This window comes from Agelaius tricolor, unplaced genomic scaffold (genome assembly GCF_023055355.1).
Source record: "Agelaius tricolor isolate 1412-34295 unplaced genomic scaffold, bAgeTri1.0.p SCAF_8, whole genome shotgun sequence".
NCBI classification, from domain to species: Eukaryota; Metazoa; Chordata; class Aves; order Passeriformes; family Icteridae; genus Agelaius; species Agelaius tricolor.
This window is the reverse complement of record NW_027269268.1, coordinates 14,940,043-14,960,627: the sequence shown is the minus strand read 5'-3', so window position 1 is coordinate 14,960,627 and position 20,585 is coordinate 14,940,043. Positions and strand designations below refer to the sequence as shown.

The following is a 20,585-nucleotide window of genomic DNA, read 5'->3' as shown; positions in this document are numbered from 1 at the left end:
TGCTTCAGGGCACAACCTGTTTGATGGTACTGACTGCACCTGGCAAGGTGCAGTCCCTTTCCTCATCAGGGATGTCTCAATGCTGTCCCCACCTGCACTTCCAGTGATGCCTTGGCTGTGTGCTGAGATGCTTTGGCCTATGCCTGTAAAAAAAGTATGTCAAGATTTTTTCACATCACCACCTGGGGCTTGACATCCAAGCTCCAGGTTCAGAGTCCCCTGGCTGTGTCTTGCCTGGGCTGTGACCAGAATGGTGGCCCTGGCTAGGGAGATGAAAACTCTTTCCCTTGGGCATTCTGTGCTTTTCAGGGGAATGCCTTGACTGGCGAAAGGGCCACACACAACCCAGCAAGGGTATCCTGAAACACAGGGCAGAAACAAAAGAATCTCCATCAGTCCAAGGAGAGCAAGCATCTTTCTGCCTCACTTTGTGAAGGATTTTTCTCTGTGAATTGGCTTCTGTCATGCAAGGTAGTGGGCATTGGTTTCCCAGCTGGATTGTTCATCTTTCTACCTGTCCATTTTATATTTTATAAACCTATATAGGGATCATTTTATAACTTCACTTTTATAATCTGCTCCATAAATATTTTACGAGCTGCCTGCCAATCTGCAAGTAGTTTTTAAATAAGACATGATGCCTTAAGAATATTTAAAGTCTCACTTTTCTTTTTACCTCTGATACTTTTATTGAAAAACACAGAGCTGTGCAAGGAAGGCATCTGCTTTCCACATAGAGAAACTGGGACAAACCCACAACAGGAGTAAATGAATTGAGATTCAGGTGTGCTGCTGAATTATGTTACCTCTTTGGCTGAGCATCTCCAGCTCAGTGGGAGATGAAGCGAGTGTCAGGATCTTTATGCTTTTGCTGTGCATGATACAGAAAAGATATAGGAAATCTATGGTTTGTACAGTGATAATAAAGTAGAGAATGAGTCTTCCATCAGAGCTTTTGACTCACAGCTTAGCCAATAAATATCAAGAGCAAATGCACATGCAGAAATGGATTATTTCACAAACAATTGAGAGCTTTTTTTTTGCCCAAAATATATTGCAAAGCCACAATATTTAGATACTTTGATCTGCCAGTAAGATTCACAAAGCGCATCTGGACTGTTAACCCAAAATTACATATTTTTATGGGATTTAGTTGGGGAAGACAGGAGAAAAAACTGCTTGTGTGTGTTATTTAAAGCATCTGAAGGTCAAGAATGGAAGAAGCTCAGTTTGGCCCCAGTCAGTGTGGACTCTGGGTAGTTTGAGAAAGTGTGTGAAGGGCTCAAGGGATGGCAGGTTTTGCAGCAAGCTTTATTAGCGACACCCAACTGTTGCTTGACAGTCACAGTCCACTAGCTGCCATTTCACTTTGATGTGTCTTGTCAAGGCTTGTTTTAATGATGCTTCAGGCATCCCAGAGCCTGATTTTGTATGCTAATGTGATGTGCTGCTGTATGTGTTTCCCAGCTCAAGAGAAGAGGGCAGCTGCAGCCAACTGGTTTGTGTTGGCCCTTGGAGTGCATCCCTGGGCAGTAAAACGTGGACTGTTGTGCAGCAAGGTGTGCTTGGATCACTCTCTGCAGGGAATGGCGTCTCTCTGTCTCCCATATTTATGGTCAAGGAATCAGGAGATGTAGGTCATAGGAAGGATGATGTTAGAAAAGCATTTTTACAGGCAAAGTGCTCCAAACCTGAGGAAGAAATAAGGGCATTTGCTCCAAAAGGCAAAACAGAAGTATCGGATACGTGCTTTTGGTAGAAGGATGAACTATGTGTATTTTTAAAAGGCAAACTGAGTCATATGCCTCCATCCAGAAAAGTTAGTTCTGCAAAAAACTGATGTAACTTTGGCAACTTGCAGCAGAAAAAATTGGGGTTGCCTGAAGTGAGACCTGATACTGAGACTCATCTCTCTATTTAGATAAAGGGCAGGTCATATGATGAAGAAAAAGAATCCATTCTCACCAAGGGTTTGTGAACACCAGAATGTGCTTCGAAATGACCCTACTCCCAGAGTCTCCATGTACACCTAATGCTTAGGTTTTGAGTTAATGATGCAGGACCCCATCTCAGGAAATGGCCCTGCTGCTTTTAGAGCAAGGCAATGAGCACCAACATGCAGATAACTGAGCCACGTCTCTGGGCACCTCAGTGCTGTTCTTGTGGGGTTTGCATTCAAAGTGTTATGGTCTTAGCTTGGTTGCTGCTGCTGAAATCATGCCCTGCATGTATAGCCTGGCTGTTTATCAAGTGCAACCTCTTTATCTCCCTGCCTGCATCCCCAGACTGCCTGCCAGCCTTCCCTTGTCTTCTTGATCCATTCCCCTGTGCTTGCACAAGCTTTGCAATCTCTTTTTCCTCTCCTTGTAGCACAGGTCTCCTTTGTCCCCAAGGTAAGCTTCCTCTTCCTTGGAATAGCCCCAGAAGCTCATGTTGCTTTTCCCCTCCTCAACTGTCCAGCATCCAGCTCTGCTGAGTCCAGCTCAATGGTGGGATCTCATCATGTCCAGGCTTTTGTCTGTGATTGTGATCATTTCACAAACCCAGTGCCAGAATCCTATAGCCAAAAGGCTGCTTGGCCCCTTGCATCTGGGCAGACAGCAGTTCCCTGTAATAGGCCTTCATGCTGAGGGCATGTTTCATGCAGATGCCTGTTACTGCCTCCTCCTAACTGCAGTTTTGTTCCTGCTAATCATATGCTCTTCCTTGCTGTGAGTGATGCTGGAGTGCTCACATGCCCCTAGCTCAAAAATCACAGAAGCAATGGAAGAGAGGTTTCTCAGCTTTAAGTGGCTTCTTAGTGGCTTGAGGCTTTCTTTGAGGTGTGCCAGCTAGTGACCTCCACTGCATCCTGGCTGGCTTGCAGGTGTCTGTTCCAGGCTTTTCATTCTACCAAGCAGTGTCCTTCAGTCTCATGTTCATGCAGTTTTCTGTAGGATGATCCAGTTCCTGTTTCCAGTTGTGTTATCAGGTCCTTGGAAGGACAGGCATATGTATGTGTATCCTACATACGTCATCCTGTCCTGTATTTTTAAATGTGTGTGTGTGTGTGTAGCAATTTTTCTTGCCACTGCAGTTGTCCTGGGGCTTCCATGTGGTTGTCTAAGTGAAGCAGATCTCAGAAATGCCACCAAAGCAGACAGTTAATGCTAATGCAAAACTATCGCCTAGAAAACCAATGAGAAGAATGAAGAGTCAGGGAAGAGCGACCAAAAACTAACAGGAGATTCCCTAGGGGAGATGCAATTTGCATACAACTGTAGTTGTGACTCCATGGTAGTATCCAGCACTATCCTTGCACTGTTGGGCACTAATGTAGGAGCAGGATAGGTCAGGCAGCTTTCCTTCTTCCATCTTTTTTCTGCTGGGCAGAGGGGATCCCATGAATGGCAGCTCTCCTGTGGAAAGACAGGAGATGTGCATGAAATTCTGTGCAGAGCCAGCAATATGTAGGAGACACCTGAAGGCAGTGAGGCAACAGGTTTGGTTTTGCTTTGGTTTAAGCCATTATTTTGCATGTATATAAGATGTTAATGTTTACACAAGGCCATTTTCTAAAATACCATAATTTAAAGTTCTGTCCAAATGCACAGTGGATGAAGGGGAGCATGCAAGACATACACCACAGTGCCTGCAAAAGCTCTGCAGTCCAGGAGATTTTGTTTCTGCAATTCTAATGTTTCATCCCATTCTCCTTTCGTTGTCCTTCCTGTTCCCGCTTTCTCTTTTCTTAAAAATAGCTGCATTAAATGTCAGGTAGAGTGGAGTTTTTCAGAAGCATCTGTGGGATTTGGAAACACAAGTCCAATTGAAAATCCATGGGCCTTGAGCCCTGAATCCCGTTTGGGAAATTGCAACCAGTTTGATGAGCTAAAACTGGGACAGCAGCAATAGAGCCACCAGAGAGGTTGGGTTCATCACTGCTCTGGGTTTTTGTGCATTGTATGATTCAAAGTAGAGAATGGAGTTCTGCCATACCAGAGACAAAAATACTCTTCTGTTGTGGTTTGTTGTTTTTTTTTTTCCCCCAGGCGATGTGGCTATAGCAAAGCTAAGCAAGATCCAGAAGAAGAAAAGATGCATTTTCATAATGGCCACAGTGAGTAAAGCATATATATGTGGTTTTGGCTTTCTGTGGTAATGAGAAATTCAACTGAGAGGTGGTTTTCTGAGGAAAAAAAAAAATCTGCTTTTGGTGGTAATTGACAAAAGAAAGAATTGTTTGTGCAGAAGTTCCCTCCTGCCCCTGCTGCAAGCCCCACAGAGAACTAAAGATTTGAACAGTCTTTATATGTGCTGAGCTATTCACACCTGTGTGTTTGCACCAGATCATTCTAGTGAGCCATTTCGGTTTGTTCCTCTGTCTTTGCTGTGTGAACCAAGATGTTATTAATTTTTTCTGCTCAGCACATAACAACCCAACATTTTTGTGGTCTGGATGCATCAGTCCAAAATACCTGTTTGAAACCTTTGCTTCACCCCAGGCAGCTGTGAGGACCAAGCCCACTGCTGCTCTTCAGCTTGGATGCCTCTGCAGAGGTGTGAGGAATAACACCAATTTCTGCACCTAGGAAGCTTTCAGAAATGTTGTGTTAATGCCCTTGTATAGAAAACCCCTCTGCAGTGATGCTAAAAAGTAAATCTCATGGTTGTTATCAGTCCTTCCTTCATCAAGAGCTGTGGGATCTGGGGATGGGTAACAGTGAGGTGCCTTTTGGGGTGGAAAAGGCAAACACATTGTGAGTGAAAGTCAAATTTCCATTAGTGCTATGTAATGAAGGCAGCAGGAAGCTAATCAATTAAGAGCCACAGTGTAATGTAGCTGTCTCATTAGACTGATGAGCAATTCTTCATGTGAGTAGCCTTAATGATTGTCAAAACAAACTTATAATATGGATAATGAAAATACTTTTTCCCCTCTCAAGTCCTGGAGAAAAAGCCCACTATTGATTATATTCATACTGATACAACCCACAGGCTTTGTACTGCAAATATGCAGTTCTTTTAAATCTCAGTAACTCCGTCTAAAATAATGTGGGCGATTGATTAGCTGATGTGTGACTGGTAGGGCATAATTTATTTCAGCTCTCCATCAACCCCCATCCATCCAGCTTGCTTTGCAAGTTACTCCTGTAACATTTTGCCATTTGTGCTTTTCCTCCTGGTGTACCCTCTTTAGTTCCAGAAAGGAATCCTTTCCTACCAGATGCTGGACCAACCCATTATACAGCACCAAAAGGGATTTTTAGCTGCACATCATTCCAGCTGAGCACTCCTGTGCTTTTCTAAATATGCCGAAGTTGCACATATGTCACATATAAACTAAATATCATTTTTCAAGAATGATACTCATTTTCACCATGGAAATAAATTTCCAGCAGAGCAGAGTGCCAGGGACAGGAGTGTGTAATGCCCATTTTCCGTGTTGTTATGTGCCATTAAATGTGCTCAATTTGTGTTTGCAGTTAAGCTGCCTGGAGTGAGGACCTATGTTGACCCCCACACCTACGAGGACCCTAATCAAGCTGTCCACGAGTTTGCTAAGGAAATTGAAGCTTCATGCATTACCATTGAAAGAGTTATCGGAGCTGGTATGGAGATGCATTCCATGACCCTTTTGCAACATGAAGGGTTGGCTTTCTTAACATGAGAGATCTGGGAAGGCTGTGAAATACTTGAGCTCTTAGGTACCCTGCAAGTGAAGGTGAGCGTGTTCCAGCTGAAGTTTGGGACAGACCTGTCAGTGACTGTGGTTTTGAAATTCAGGACCTGAATTGAAAATTCAGAAAATGGTCCAGAAAATGGTCACAAAGGGTCAGCTGAGCTATTTCAATGAATGCTGGGGGAAAGGAGTCACTTTAAGTTTCACATTCTTTTTACCATTTGAACCTTTTTATCCCCCAACATTAAGGTCACTCTTGAAGCAAAAATTAAAAATAAGAGGTCATCTGTGGCATTAAAAAACTACAAGCCAAAGTCCAAAGCTTTAAACTTCCTTGGTTAGAAGAAGAAACTCCCGTTTTGTTTCCACTAAAGCTGTTTGTTTAGACTTACATCCAACCTTAGGAGTATTTTCTATCCTCTGAAATTGTGGGCTTGGATGTAATGTAGTGTTCACCAGAAAAAAATCTATTTAGGTTACTTTTTGGGAAAGGTAGTAATAAAATTGTAAAGAATTTATAAAACTCTTAAAGCTCTATAAAAATAAATGTTACTGTGAAAGGCTGACAGCTTTCCATCTATGTAACTTTCCAAAGGAAGGTTAAGAAGCAAGTGGTTCGAGTTTTACAGCTATCCACACAGGACAGTGATATAGGATATGACAGGACTCTTTCATATAGTAGACAAAAATATTTAATGCGAAAAAAGCCCAGTGGAATATAAAGCATAGCTCTTTAAATATAGGAAAATTACATTTTTAGTCAATGTTTTCTTGTGCTTATGAATTACTTGGCTTGTGGTGCAGTGGCTGTTGGAGATAGTCATCACTGCGATGTTCAGCAGTCCATATCCGTGAATGCAGGGCAGCCCTTTGTGCTTTCCATCAGCCAAGGCTGTGCTGCATCCTGTAGACACAGGCACATCATGTGTTCCCTTGATGTGATGTGATCCTGTTCTTCCTCATTTTCTTCTGCAGGTGAATTTGGGGAAGTCTGCAGTGGGAGGCTGAAGCTGCAGGGAAAGCGTGAGTTTCCAGTGGCTATCAAAACCCTGAAGGTGGGCTACACAGAGAAACAGAGGAGAGATTTCTTGGGAGAAGCAAGCATCATGGGGCAGTTTGACCACCCCAACATCATCCACCTGGAAGGTGTCGTCACAAAAAGTAGGTACAACTTGCTGTGGGCTGCTCACTGTGAGCTCTGGCTTTGGGAGAGTTGGTTAAGAGAGAAAGACTTAGGGAGAGAGCCTTAGGTGATGCCTGTTCTGAATGCACTTCTCATCATTTCTCCAAAAAAAGTGTTCCTTTCCAGAAGCAGGAAAGAAGAACAGGACTGTATGTGAAGATGTCAGGAATGTATAAAACCACAATTAAAACAAGCTCCCTTTGGGATCTGCTGGAGATGCCCCTGATAATAATTGCCCGTGGTGCTGGCATATGGGAGGGATTGAGAGTTACTGAGGTCTGACTGCTCAGTTAGCAAAACAGCCTTCTGTAACTTTTGCAGCCCAGTTCTTCTCCAAATTACAGTATGCACTAAAGATAAGGGCAGGGAAAGGGACAGCACATCCAAATTGCCCAGCACATGGCTGTTGGTGCTGTGCTGAGCCTGTGGAAAATGTGTCGAGTTGTTGTTACTCATCCGTTTTAGAGCCTTGGAGGACCTACATTATTTGCATCAAGGATTATTTTGTTAGCTAATTCTAAATTCTAAAATAAATAACTACTTCTTTATTTTAAGTTGTGTTTTAAGTGTAGAAGCACCAGCCTCACAGGTGTGAATGGCTGTCTCCCCTGTTGCCTTCATGCTTGGCAGTGTCAGAGCTGGCTTAGCTGCTGCTGTTCAGATGCTGGCATTTGGGGCCATGTGCTGCTCTCAGTACCATTTGTCATTCCTCAGAGGAAGCATCTCCAGCATTAGCTCTTTTTCAGGGCTGCAGTAGAGAAGGTACAGAGGCTCCAGCTGTTTGTCCTTGTAATCTCCACAAAATCAATGCTGTTTTGTAATCAACAGCCTTTTCTTGCATTTTTCTTTGAAATTGCATTTCCTGAAACTTTTAAGAAAAAAATAACCAGAATGGATTTCTCCCAAAATTTTAATAAATACCAAAATCTCTTGGGGACAACCTGTGTAAGAGCTCCAATTTCTAGCCCTGCAGGAATGTGGAATATTGGGCAAAGAGCAAGTGATGATTATACACCCATGAAAGCTGCTACTGGCATTGGCCTGAGTCCTTCTGGCTGCTGGGGCCTCAGGGGATGGTTGGAATTTCCACTTTTAGTGAGAATGTGCCTCCCTAGCAAGCTGCCTTTATATAAAATGGCTGTCTGCTTCAAAAGCTGTGGAAACACAGGGAGCCCTGCTTCTAAATTGGACTTGGAGCAACTAGAGCTTGGATTCAGTATGCACCCAGAGCTTCTCATTAGCTCAGTAAATATTTGTTTACTGCACTCAAAATTTTTTCCAGCAGACATCTGTAGCATCTTCATAGGTTTTCCCTTTTCTTTTACATGGACCAAAGCAATTTTTATGAATCTCTAAGTATTTAACTTCTTTTACCCTTCAGTATCTCAGTCATTGGCCTTTTGTAGAATCAGATCTTTAGGGTAAAATCTTTAGGGTCTTTGCTGCATCATGATTTACCTTGGAAGTAAATTAGGTTAAATTGAATTTAATTAGGCCATTTTTAATTCTTAATGAGAATATCATTGTATTTAACCGATATAGTTCAAATGCACACCTTAGTTAATTTGGACTAATCATGCTCATTGTCCTCTTGCAGACAAACCCTTTGCTATTTCTGCTTTACAAAGGTAGTGGCAGTTTTCATTTGCATCCCATTTAGTTGCACTGATGCAATGTGCACACCACTGACATGAGTGCCATCCACATATATTTTATGACCATGTAATGCCAGCAGGAGGAAGCCCTAGTGACACAGAGAATCAGCCCAGCACTTTGGAAGGGCTGATGTTTACTTTTAATTTACTTTGTTGAAAGTTATCTATTTGTGTCCTTATTTCCATGCTCTTGGAGATGGGGTTAATTTATTCCATGATTGCTGCCAACCTGCAGCAGTCAGATAATGAAACATAAGTGCCAGAAATCTTGCTGGTTTTTTCTCTGATGGCATCCAAAGGCAGGAGTCTGGAGGAGGTCCCCCAGGGTGGTGGTGGCATAACAAGACACCATTCTCACTGCAACGCTGCCTTGAAGTGTCAGAGATAAAGGACCCCATGCTACAGTTGGGTGTTTAGCTTTTAAAATCAAAACAAAACATTAACATTTGAGATATCCCTGGAGTTTTCTTCCCTGCAAAGCCACTGACATGTTTGCCATCCAATAGCAATGGCCCCTGAGATCTCTCCTCCCTCCTACGTTCAGCCCATGCAGTGTAGACAGATGGCCGTCATCCTTAAAGGTGGGGCCCATCTTTCATTTGGGATTCAGCAATATTTTTCATGGTCCCAAGGTGCATTTCTCATATCAAAAGTAATATTTTGGGTGAGTTTCAAGCTTGGGCAGCAGTTGTGAGAGAAACGTAAAAGAATTGAAGCAGCACAGGTCCTTCATGCTGCAAAGGTAATGTTTGCACAGCAATGAGTATTTTGATTGACAAGTTCACAATTACCTTTGTTATGTACATAATTAAGCAGTAAATTAGGCAAAATAGTTAAGGAAATCAAAAATGGGAAAATTAAGATCTATCTAAAGGGTAGGACATGCACTGATTTTTAGTATTTACCTTCATGTTCATGTTATGACACACAGCAGCTCTCGTTGATCATTTCTATAAAAGACATTTATAATGCACTTTACAAATAACTGACAGCTTCTCTTTTGTCTGTGCTTTATGCTAACTAATGGAAATTGATTTAAATAAAAAATAATTTACATGTTCTTATAAGATTTCATTGAATTTACAAGGGCTGGAGCACACCACATTAATTATTGCTACGCCGTTGTGGCAAGCTAGCGAGAAATTAGATTTAAAAACTGAGCAAAAACTATATATAATTACCATTAAAATGACTCGGGCATGAAAATTAATCAAACAGATTTGGAAAAACATTATTATTCCTGTCAACAATAGGACACCAGGTCTTTTGTTAAGAACTTTTACTTTGATTTCCACTTGCACTCATTCCACACTTAATGAGCTTTTGTTCTGCAGTGTAAATATTCCTTCTCTTACTTCCAGATGTGTTTGCAAGGATAGTCACTTGAATTACAAGGAATGAAATCCCATCCTTTCCTAGTCTCAGTTGTGATGGCTACCAAGCCCAACCTTCAGATCATCCTTGTTGCTCTTGTTGGGCTCCTGTTGTTATTTCAGGGCATTGAAGCTTGAGGGAAGGATCCAAAGACTTTGCTGTGTGCATTTTGGCCTCTGCAAGCTTTCAGCTTGTTGGTGGAGACAAGAACAAGGCTGCCTGGCTTCAGCTTGCAACATCCTTCTCAATCATCATCTAAACAGTCTAGGGCTTGGTACCCCAACCGTAATATGGTATTAGTTTTTAATCCACTCCTCCTCAATTTCCCTACTTCTCTACATATTCTGGGAACAACTCTTGTCATCCTGCTGGGACAGCAGTGTCTTGGTGTAGATTTACTGTTGCATGGCTGTATATCCAGATGCAGAGACACTATTAAAAGACTTTTTTATTGCTCATGGTTTTTAGATAAATTCCTAACAAACTCATGCACTTTTTTATTCTAGGCAAACCAGTAATGATAGTGACTGAATACATGGAGAATGGCTCTCTGGATACATTTTTAAAGGTATTTCTTAGATCCTTTTTCCAGGCGGACCTGGGGACTTGTTTTGGGTTCTTTGTAGATGGTTAATATCAATGAAAATGTTTTCTGGGTGTTGGTGCTGCCCAGGGGCAGGAGTAGCTCAGTTGTCTCTTTGATCTGCATTTACACAGCATCATGAAGGACCTGGGGCGTGCAATGATAGAAACACGTAAGAATAAATTGGAGGATATTACATTTATTTTAGAAGGCAGTGGAAGGTATTAACTTAGCCTGCAAAATGTGTGGTTCAGGAGCAGACCCGTACTGCAGCATAGCAAACCCCAGACTTGTCAGAGTTTTTCCATGAAATGTAAGAGCTAGAGAAAGGAGAGTGAGGGAAGTGGTTAGAAATGCAATGTGGCAATATGGGGAAGAGCTCCTACCCCCTCAAGTGTTCATGAACCCCTACAGGTAGGACTTCCATGCAACTTGGTGCCATTCAGTTGCCTGACTGAGAAACAGCCCAGCCTGGTGCCCTTATACACCTTATACACATGTGTTTGCTCCAGTCACAGTCTCTCTATCAGCCACCAGTAGATGCAGCTCATTCCTTGATCTCAAGTTAAAAGAACTACATTTCCTTATCTTTGTCTCTAGAGATCTTAATCTAAACAGTGAAACTTAGAAAAGCTTCATGGACAGAGCATGAGAGTAATGAATTATTAATTTTCCTGGTTTCCTTCCTTGGAGACTTGCCTTTGCATTTTTATTCCTGCACACACAATGCTGGGGGTGCAGAGGCTCTCAGCTCATCAAAAGTCTCCTTCCTTTTGCAGAAGAATGATGGGCAGTTCACCGTCATCCAGCTGGTCGGGATGCTGCGAGGCATCGCCTCCGGAATGAAGTACCTGTCTGACATGGGTTATGTGCACAGAGATCTGGCTGCCAGGAACATCCTGATCAACAGCAACTTGGTCTGCAAGGTGTCAGACTTCGGCCTCTCCAGAGTCCTAGAGGATGACCCTGAAGCAGCGTACACAACCAGGGTCAGTTATGGGGGTACCAAGCTGATTGAGCTCAAGAGAAACTTATTTCTTGCCACGTTTTGCTGTTCAGGCTCTCTAGCAAAGAGTTTCTACGAATCCAGAGCCTCTAAACTGTGCAAGAGGGTTAGATCAGGTGATAACAGTTAATTGTCACCAGATTAATTTTGCAAATGCCTTTGATTTATAGTGGGGGTTTATATAACACAGAGTTTAAATAACACAGAGTTTAACTAATAAGTCTGAAGTTTAAGTAGGGTACACGAGTCAAGTAGCAAACTTTGCAAAGTTGCTATGCTTCCAAGCTCTGTTCTGTCCTCTTTGGTGAATAGCAAAGGGAAGAAAGAGCAATTGCTTTGCTCAGGCACCCATCCTATGCTGTAAGCCATGGTCTTCTAAACAATTTCACCTTTTTAAAACATTATTGTGTAATGAATGCCCATTGTAAATAATGCACACTGCCCTCAGCATTACCCAGTTGAGAGTAATTTCTCCCAAACCAAGAAAGAGCTTTTCCAACCTCAGTGCTCTCCCCCTGCTCTGCCCACATGGCACTGGCACTGGCACTGGAGATAGGGGGTGGGCAGGACCCACCTTCAACAGCACAGACTTGGAGAGAGCCTCCAATATTAATGGCAGTGATTGGCACTCCTTGGACATGTCTTACTACTGTGTTTTTCCAAGGGTATTGTTTTGAGGGTGGTGGGAGCTGTCTTGAGTCATGTTCCCTGTTCCTGTGGACATCTTGGAAAGGCCTTCCAGCTTTTGTCAGTCATGGCCCCATGATGGGACTCAGTGCACAGCTGGACTGGCACATCCCTGCAGGCTGAAGGGCTCTTGGCCAGCCCTGCTGTGGCTCCCATGTGCTGCCATGTGCTAATTGGCACTGCTGAGAATCTGGCCCTTCACTTAAGGCATGCGCTGCTGAGCTTGTGAATAAGTAATTATGGGAAGAAGAGACTTTTAAAAAGTTGCTTTGAAAATGTGTTCCAAATCCTGTCTTTTTCCAATAACAAACACTGTAAGGGGGCATTCAGGGAGACCTTCCAATATTTAGCTCAACACGTAGAGGAAGGGACTTCACAGCAAAATATTTTTTTATATAAATCAAGAGAGACAGCTCTTTAAACCCAATGAGAAAAGTATTCCTTAATCCAGACTCTCCTTTCCCTCCCCTTTCCCTTCTCAGAGCTGATCTGAAGTTTGATTTCTAAAATGATAGAAAGGAGAAAAGGAAACAGCAAAGCACATTTGACAGCTGTGGCATCATTTTGAGTCCCACAGCAGAGGCTAAGCCGGCTGGTCTTTGTGCACACAGATTTCTGTGCCTGCTACACAGATCTCTCTGCAGGACCAGGACTGCATTAAAAAAAAGAAAAAAGAAAAAAAGGGAATTACTTCCGCAGCAATTTGCATGAAGCCCTCGTTAGATCAAAGTCTTCCTCAGCCTCAGAACTGTCTGTTCCTCCCCCGCTCGCTCTCAGAAATGGAGGAACTGTATTCCCTTACCAACCCGTGCAACATAATTGAGATGTTGATCCTATACATGTCCCAGCATTCAAACAACATTCAAACAACAAACCTTCAGGACAGCCAATTAGTAGGCAGCCTACAAATGCTTATGGGCTGAGATAATGTGGAAAGGGGCCCCATGCTGTCAAACAGATTTACTTTAAAATTCGATGTCTCTTTCCAGAGAGAAAATAACATCCCTTGGTGCTCTGAGAAGAGCTGTTTCGACTTTTTTCGTGTGTTCTCTGCCCTCCTCTGCAATCTATTTTTTTGGGGTTTTTCTCCATTTCTTTTCCATTTAGGGAGGGAAGATCCCCATTCGATGGACAGCGCCTGAAGCGATCGCCTTCCGCAAATTCACGTCTGCCAGCGACGTCTGGAGCTACGGCATCGTGATGTGGGAGGTGATGTCCTACGGCGAGAGGCCTTACTGGGAGATGACAAACCAAGATGTAAGCACGTGCCAGAACTGCTGTGTGACGGGACTTTGAGGGCTCAGCACTCGTTCTGCTGTCAGAGAGGCAGAATGGGGACTGGAGGAGGAGAGCTGCTGTAAGAATGGCTTTGCTACCCCATAGCAGACAGAAATGATCCTCCCTCCCCTTTGATGCTGTTTTTTTTGCAGCAGCCCAGAACAGGCTGTGCGCAGAGGGAAATGTGTCTGCACGGAGGCAAGCCTGCTTCCCCCGGCAGCCCGCTGGAGCTTCACTAATGCTGTTAGAGCTGGAGCCTGTCCCTCCTCTGCTTAATGACAAAGGCCTGCCAGGGGACAGATGCTGATAAACTGGCAGCATTTCAGTTGTGTGTTCAAACCCCTGCAGCCACATAAAGCAGAAACTCACGAGAGTTGTGGTGAGGGCTTTGTTTCCCAGCAGAAAAGCTGGGTGATTTGATCTAGTGACAGCAGTCCACAGAGTTCCAAGAGTCTTGGTCATTCTTGCATTGCTGATCTCAGGAGAAGAGTTTTGCTCCAGTTGTGAACACCTTGTAAGTCTGTGCTTGCACAGCTCTCATTCCTTTGTACAGTACCCTTCGAGTTGTGTCCCCTTGCTCCTGGGTTCCAGTGCTCCCTTGAGTCTCTGACCTCGAGGCCACCCTCTGAAGCACCTCCAAACAGTGAGATGCCTGGGAATACTCTCTCCCACCTGACTGCAGCTCCAATCCCAGCCTTGGTAAGGATCTTTTGATCCTACTGCAGGGCTGCATTCTGCCCTGAGCTCACCATCAACATCTGCCTTTGTCTCAGACTAAAAAAAATTTAAGCCTGGGGTAGCCAGATTTTCTAGGTCCCTCCTTCCTCTTCACATCTCTGAGAACTATGATTTGCAAAGGTCTCTGAGAATGCCAGCTAGTCATGAGGTCAGATTCACCAACAGGGCATGTGGGGCAGCCCTGCTACCTGTGGAGATCCTGCTGCTGGATGGGTTTCCTCTGGGCACAACACTTGGTGTTTCATCCTTTCTGCTTTTTTTGAGCAGTGTTCCTATTCCAGCAATTTTCTTCTGTTTCACTGGCAGCAAGAGCTCTGGCTGAGCATTCTGCTCTCCCTGAGTTTTGTTAGCAAGCCTTTGCCATCAGTGGATGTTACTACCTGTCACACTGAGCTGCTGTCTCATCTCACTTTGAGTCCAGGTGTGGAAACAAGTGGTACCTTTGAGATGGTCACACCATCCTCCTTGCCAGGGGCCTGAACACACTGTTTGGCTTGAATGCCCCACTGCTCCTGCATTGCTGAGCCTGTCACATTTGCAGGAAGTTCATTAAAGCAGCATGTACCTACGCAGGGATTTATCTTAATCAAATACAGGGACTTGCTTCCATAGTCTGTGCAGAGAATGCAGGAGTTGAGAGCCAAGCTTTTCTGTTCACACTGAGCACTCTAACTATCTTTAATGCTGATGTACTGGCACAGCACAGATGTTGTTCAGTAAATGCCAGGCTAAGATTGAGGCTGGTGCCAGGGAGGTAATGGTCTGTGGCCAGGGGAGTCACTTGTCTGAATCATAGCACTGTGAGCGTCCACACTTTACAGAACTGTTCCAAAAAGCCCAAATGCCTCCACGTTCTGTGGGGCACAGACTTGCCTGGAGTGAAAGCAGAAAACAAAGGACTACTCAGATATTTATGAGCATCAGTTCCTGCTTAGGCTTTGCTTGTGTAACCTCTCTGTTACTTGCCTCTGCCCTTTGTGCAGATGGTAAGTGCCTGGATGGTTGTGGCATAGGAACTTAATTCAGTGCTGTGGCATATTTCTCATGCAATTCTTCCTCCTTCAGCTCCTGAAGGCCTCCTTTTCTTTCCTCCTCTGCTTGTGTTGACAGAAGAGTCAGTGGTGTTAGATACAGCACTGGCTTTTGTGCTGAGAAAAAAGGGGTCACATAAATTCTGGACTCTTGCAGAAGAGTTGCACTAGAGTTTCTTGTTGTATGGCTTGTAATTAAAGCACATCATTTTCAAGCACAACTGATGATGAGCAAAATTATTCTCACCCTGTTACAGATGGCTTGCTTTAAAGGAGGTGAAGTGCAAAAGGGCAGAAAATGTTTTAAGGCTACAAATCACATTTTAATGTCATGCTGGTTTCTGGATGGCCCTCTAAAATATGCTTTGGCTTGACCACAAGATAAGGCTTTGATGCAGAAATTATGCAGAGGAATATTGTGGCCTGTGTTGCACAGGTTGATAAGCTAAATAATCACGGTGGTTGATTTTTAATGTTCAGACTGGTGAATCTATGAAAACACCACTGAGTGTTGCTTTGCTTTACTGGAATAGACTATCCCAAATTGTCCTCTCCTAAACATCCAGTTCAGTCACCCCAGTCTGAATAGTGCTCGTCCAGAAGAGGAAGAGAGACAAAAGTGCCTCCTTAGGTGCAAATTCTAAACCCTCAAGTCTTACAAATCAGTAAGCATGCCAATGAATGGAGCAGCAAATGTCCCGTTTTCTTATTTTCTAATCACTGTGGTGGCTGCAAGTGACTCAGTCTTTCTTGTTTCGGTTTTTTTGCTACCCTTACTGCTAGAGGCCTGAAGGCACCTTCAGATGCAAGAGTCTATTTCAGCATCCTAGCTTCTTGCAGCATTTTGATACCATTTACATTGTATCACCAGGACGGATGACATCCTGTAAATTGAGTTAACGCTATTGATTGTGATGTTACTGCCAGGAATATCCAGCACGCATAACCCCACTGCAGATATAGTTCAGATATTCTGATCTGGTGCCAGATGGTCTGCTCCTTGTCTTGCTGCTATTTTCTTTCTGCTCCAGTTGGAGGATGACCCATTATTGTTATAAATACAGACGTGGACACAGCAAATAGCATTCTCATGGCTGTGCCACACTGAAGCTTTTTCTTTATAGGGCAGTTGCAAATTTGGAATCAGGGACCAGCTGAAAAGCATGGTATGAAGACCAGAGAGTATAAATAGCACAATGTGGATGGAGCTGGGAGCAGCAGCCAGGCCATAAAAGAAATCTCCTTGCAAGTGTAGGTTGGATGGAGAGTGCTCCACCGAAAGATGAAATCTCAGATGGGCACAAAAGGACTGCACGTACTAGCAGAGATCTTCTGCTTCTTCACATACTGTGGCCCAGATCTTCTGCTGTGCTTTTTACCCTTGGAGGAGATGGTGAAGCCTCACCTAACTGCTTCTCTGCTATGTACATCCTCAGAGAGCTTGAGGTTCCCACTACTGCTGCTCAGTCAGCCTGGCTCATTCCTGCGGCTCTTGCACTTAGCAAAAAGCTCTGTGGTGGAGGACAATTTAGAACCAATCCATTGTGAATTTTGAAGCCTTCTGAAATGCAGTGCTAGCCTGACACAACTGATCCTGTACTACTCATCTAGCCACTAAAGACCAAGACAACAGCTTCCATGCTAATCACAAAGCCTTCTTTTTCAACACAGAATGTTTTCAAATTGTGACATGAGTGAATAGCTTTTAAGGTAGTCTTTGGAGTGAACAGTGAAGCACATGTGGTTTTCATGTGGTCGTAGCAAATACCTGCTTCCATCTCCTTTTCATCAAGGAATCTTGGGAGTAGAGGGTGTGAAGATGGGCTGCCATGACTCTCTTGGCACAGACACAGAACCTTGTGGCTTGAAACATGAGCTGCATTCTCGTGAAAATTGTAATGCTTCAAAATGGGAGCTGCTGGGCTTAAAGCCCTGCCACAGATCTGCCCCAAACTGGGGAAAACAAGTTGCCTTCCTCAATTCTGCCCTCATTTATTAATTTCTGCCTTTCAAGAGGGCAGGCAACACACATGCATATCACTTGTTTTAGATATAAAACCATAGATGATTTGTATTTGAAATCAGTGCAACAACTCCCCTGGTTTTAATTTACATACTCTTGGGCTGACATTTTAAATTCCTGGCAGAAATGTGGCCACACTAAGAAACTACTAGACCTAGACAGTATTGAATGATATATGAGATGGTTGTTCTGCCTCTGCCTTGAATCCATCCATCAATTAGCATTCAAAGTCTCTTTTGAAATACAGTCAGACTTTTATTACTGTAATACAAATTTGTGGTCTAGCACATGCCTTTTCATTTAAAAAGAAGCCAACATCTGAATAAACAAAATCACTGCACTCCAAGAAGATGCCAGAAAGCCCTGTAGTCTCTTTTTCATGGATTTAGTATAGGCTCCAGGAGTTTCCTGGTATATAACATAGAGACCACAACTGAGCTTTGAACAAGTGCAACCAGGCAATCTGCCCCCCAGTTGCAGCAGTGCCTTGGCTATCTAGATTCATTTTGCAATGACTAAAAATAAAGTTATTCAACACATCCCATGGAAAATATGAAAGATAGAGAGGCTTACTGAGTTTGCTTACTGAGTGTGCAGAGCTGGGCGGTGGCTGGATTTTTTGTGAGCGTATTGCTGATCCCAAAGTTCTACGTTGAAGTCAGCTTGCATTTGGGCAAAAGATGTGGGGAAGAAAAGCCTTGTGTTTTGTGTCCTGCAGGTGATTAAGGCCGTGGAGGAAGGCTATCGCCTGCCAAGTCCCATGGACTGCCCTGCTGCTCTCTACCAGCTAATGCTCGACTGCTGGCAGAAGGACCGCAACAGCCGGCCCAAGTTTGACGAAATTGTCAGCATGTTGGACAAGCTCATCCGGAACCCCAGCAGCCTGAAGACCTTGGTTAATGCATCAAGCAGGTACAGACTCAGCCCAGAACCATTTCTCAGAGCAAGCTCCTTGTCTGAACACCCACCCCTAGGGCTTGATTCCCTCTGATTATTTAGCCCTAGTGTGTGTTCTTGGGGGAATCCTTCAGCTTTGTTATGTCCAGGGGAGTTGACTCATATCAACTTTTTCTGTTGCAGCCAAGTGAGCAATTCACTCACTCTGAATGCAGTGCTGCTACCACAAAGAAAATTACAGTAGTCTGTCTTTCAGAAACAGGAGTTTCAACAGTACTTTGTCTGTGCAAAACTATCTGTGCTCTACTGCAAGGTTAGAGAAGGCAAGGCTTGAGTGCACGAGCTAGATAGTAAATACTGCTCCAATTATCTGCCTGTTGACTTTATCTTGGTAATACAAATGAAAAGTGCCTCTTGGGGAAACTCTTAGGATGTGCAAAGCTTATGGATGTCCAGGTACATCCTTCCACAACTATTCCCAGGCATGCTAGCCACCAGTACAAGTCGTGAGAGTTGTGGTAATTAAAAGAGGAGGTCTCTGGTTACCAAAATACTGTACACAAACCCTTTGCTAAAACCACATGAAGTGAATAGAACAGCCAGTTTGTATTTAAACATGAATCTGAATAGCTACACAGCTACAAGTAAGGTAAACACAGTCAAGAAATAAAGCTGCACTTGGGGAGAAAGAGCTAAATAGTCTTGGAGAGGCTTTTTCTATTTTCACTGTAAGCACACATTAACTTCTGAGCCATCACTGTTGCTAATCACGCAATCCCTTGCAAGGTCATAAAGAAGATTTAGATATATATATATATAGATATATATATATATATATATGTATATGTGTATATATATATATATATATATATATATATATATATATATATATATGTATATTATTATTGCTGTTTCACTGATGGCAGTGGAGTTCCCCAGATTAACCATGGAAAAGGCCCTGCAGAAAAGTTTATCCTCGGAGGAGGGACAAAAAAAGATATGTTGTTTTCTTTAAACAGGAATGAGGGAGATAAGATTAGGTTAGACTGGTGGGATGGGCCAAAAGAGATATACTGCTGTGAGCTTGTAGTCATTTGTCCCCACATCTTCCAAGTGATCCTTGCACAGCTGCATGTGGCACATCTCCCCTGCTGCAGCTCTGGTGGCATGTCCCTGTGCATGGCATTTCGTGCACTGAAAGAGAAGAACCTGAAATTTCTGTTAATTTTTAAATACAGGCTAGATCTGGTTCCTCGGGCTATTTTACATGTACCATTTACCATCTGAAGAAGAAATTATTTTTATTAGCAATTAGATGTAGCATCAGTGCCAGCAAACCTGCAGGAAAAGGTTTATGACAGCATAAAATATGTGAGGTTTCTCTTTTTTCAACTCAGAACAGTTATTTTCCAGGCCTGTTACATGGTGTTTCCTGCACTCTTTTATACCAAACTGTTATGCCAGATGAGGAAAATAGGCAGGAAACCATTTCCTTGAGCTGCTAAGCACTTTGCTGATGTTTTATTCCATGAATGGGTCCATGCAATTCCAAACCTCTCCTTTTCAGAGCTGCTGTGGATATTTTTGATATGGATGAAGCACCTGAACCGTCAGGCTTTGGGGCTGTGCTTCTATTCTCATAGATTGCTGTGCCCAGACCATAGTAATTCCAAATGAATCATAATTTCAATATAGAGCAGCTGTAAAGGATTTTTTTTATATATGTAATGTGTTCTTTATGGAAATTCTCATTAATGCAAATAAGGGAGGAAGTCACTCTCTACATTACAGCTTGTGCTATGATATCACTAGGTACCTCCTGACATTAGTGATGAAAATCCACTTCTCATTATGATTACTTAGGAGTTTTGAATTTCTCATGTGTATAAAATGTTATGGGAAGCCATTATGTTCTTGGTACTGCAAGTATTCACATTTTATTAGACCCTTCAGCATTGCTATTAAATAAACAAATAATACTAATGTGCTCATAAAATATATGAAGATTCCTGAAGTGCTATGATAATATAATATCCCAGCTCTCCTTCCAGTTGAAAGTCTTTTAAGAGTAATAGCCACCGTCAGAGGCTGACCTGGAAAATGTTTTTTTTTTTTACCTGTGGGTAAAAATCTTTGCTCAGGGCTTGTGTTAGCTGTGTGTCCCATTTTACAAAGCAGGGAACAGATCTGGTTTCTTTCCTGGCTGACCTTGGACAAGGCCTCTGTGCTCTCTGCACATCATTAGTGGGGTGGTGGACCCTGCTTGTGCCAGGTACTGTGTCAGTGCTCCAGCTGTGGTGAAGGGTTATTATTTGCCTGAATTGCTTCTTCCGTGCGTGGCATAGCTGAGCAGGGAGCAGTTGCCTGGCAGGCTCTGAGGGAGGGTGTGGGAGCAGGAGTGCACCTTGTTTGCAGGCCTGGAGCGTGGCTGGAGCATTGCTGCTCTCTGCAGGCTCGTTGGATGCTGT

General features: G+C 43.3%; 1 protein-coding gene across 11 annotated transcripts in view; it reads left to right on the top strand.

Moving 5' to 3' along the window:
• The window catches only part of EPHA5 (EPH receptor A5), a 193,165-nt gene that overhangs the window by 160,840 nt on the left and 11,740 nt on the right, over window positions 1-20,585 (top strand). For all 11 annotated transcript variants that reach the window (XM_071431710.1, XM_071431709.1, XM_071431704.1 and 8 more), the window contains 7 exons: window positions 4,032-4,099; window positions 5,466-5,591; window positions 6,638-6,823; window positions 10,381-10,442; window positions 11,237-11,446; window positions 13,258-13,407; window positions 17,939-18,132. In XM_071431710.1, the coding sequence (XP_071287811.1) occupies window positions 4,032-4,099; window positions 5,466-5,591; window positions 6,638-6,823; window positions 10,381-10,442; window positions 11,237-11,446; window positions 13,258-13,407; window positions 17,939-18,132 (996 nt within the window). The remainder of the gene's footprint in view (window positions 1-4,031; window positions 4,100-5,465; window positions 5,592-6,637; window positions 6,824-10,380; window positions 10,443-11,236; window positions 11,447-13,257; window positions 13,408-17,938; window positions 18,133-20,585) is intronic.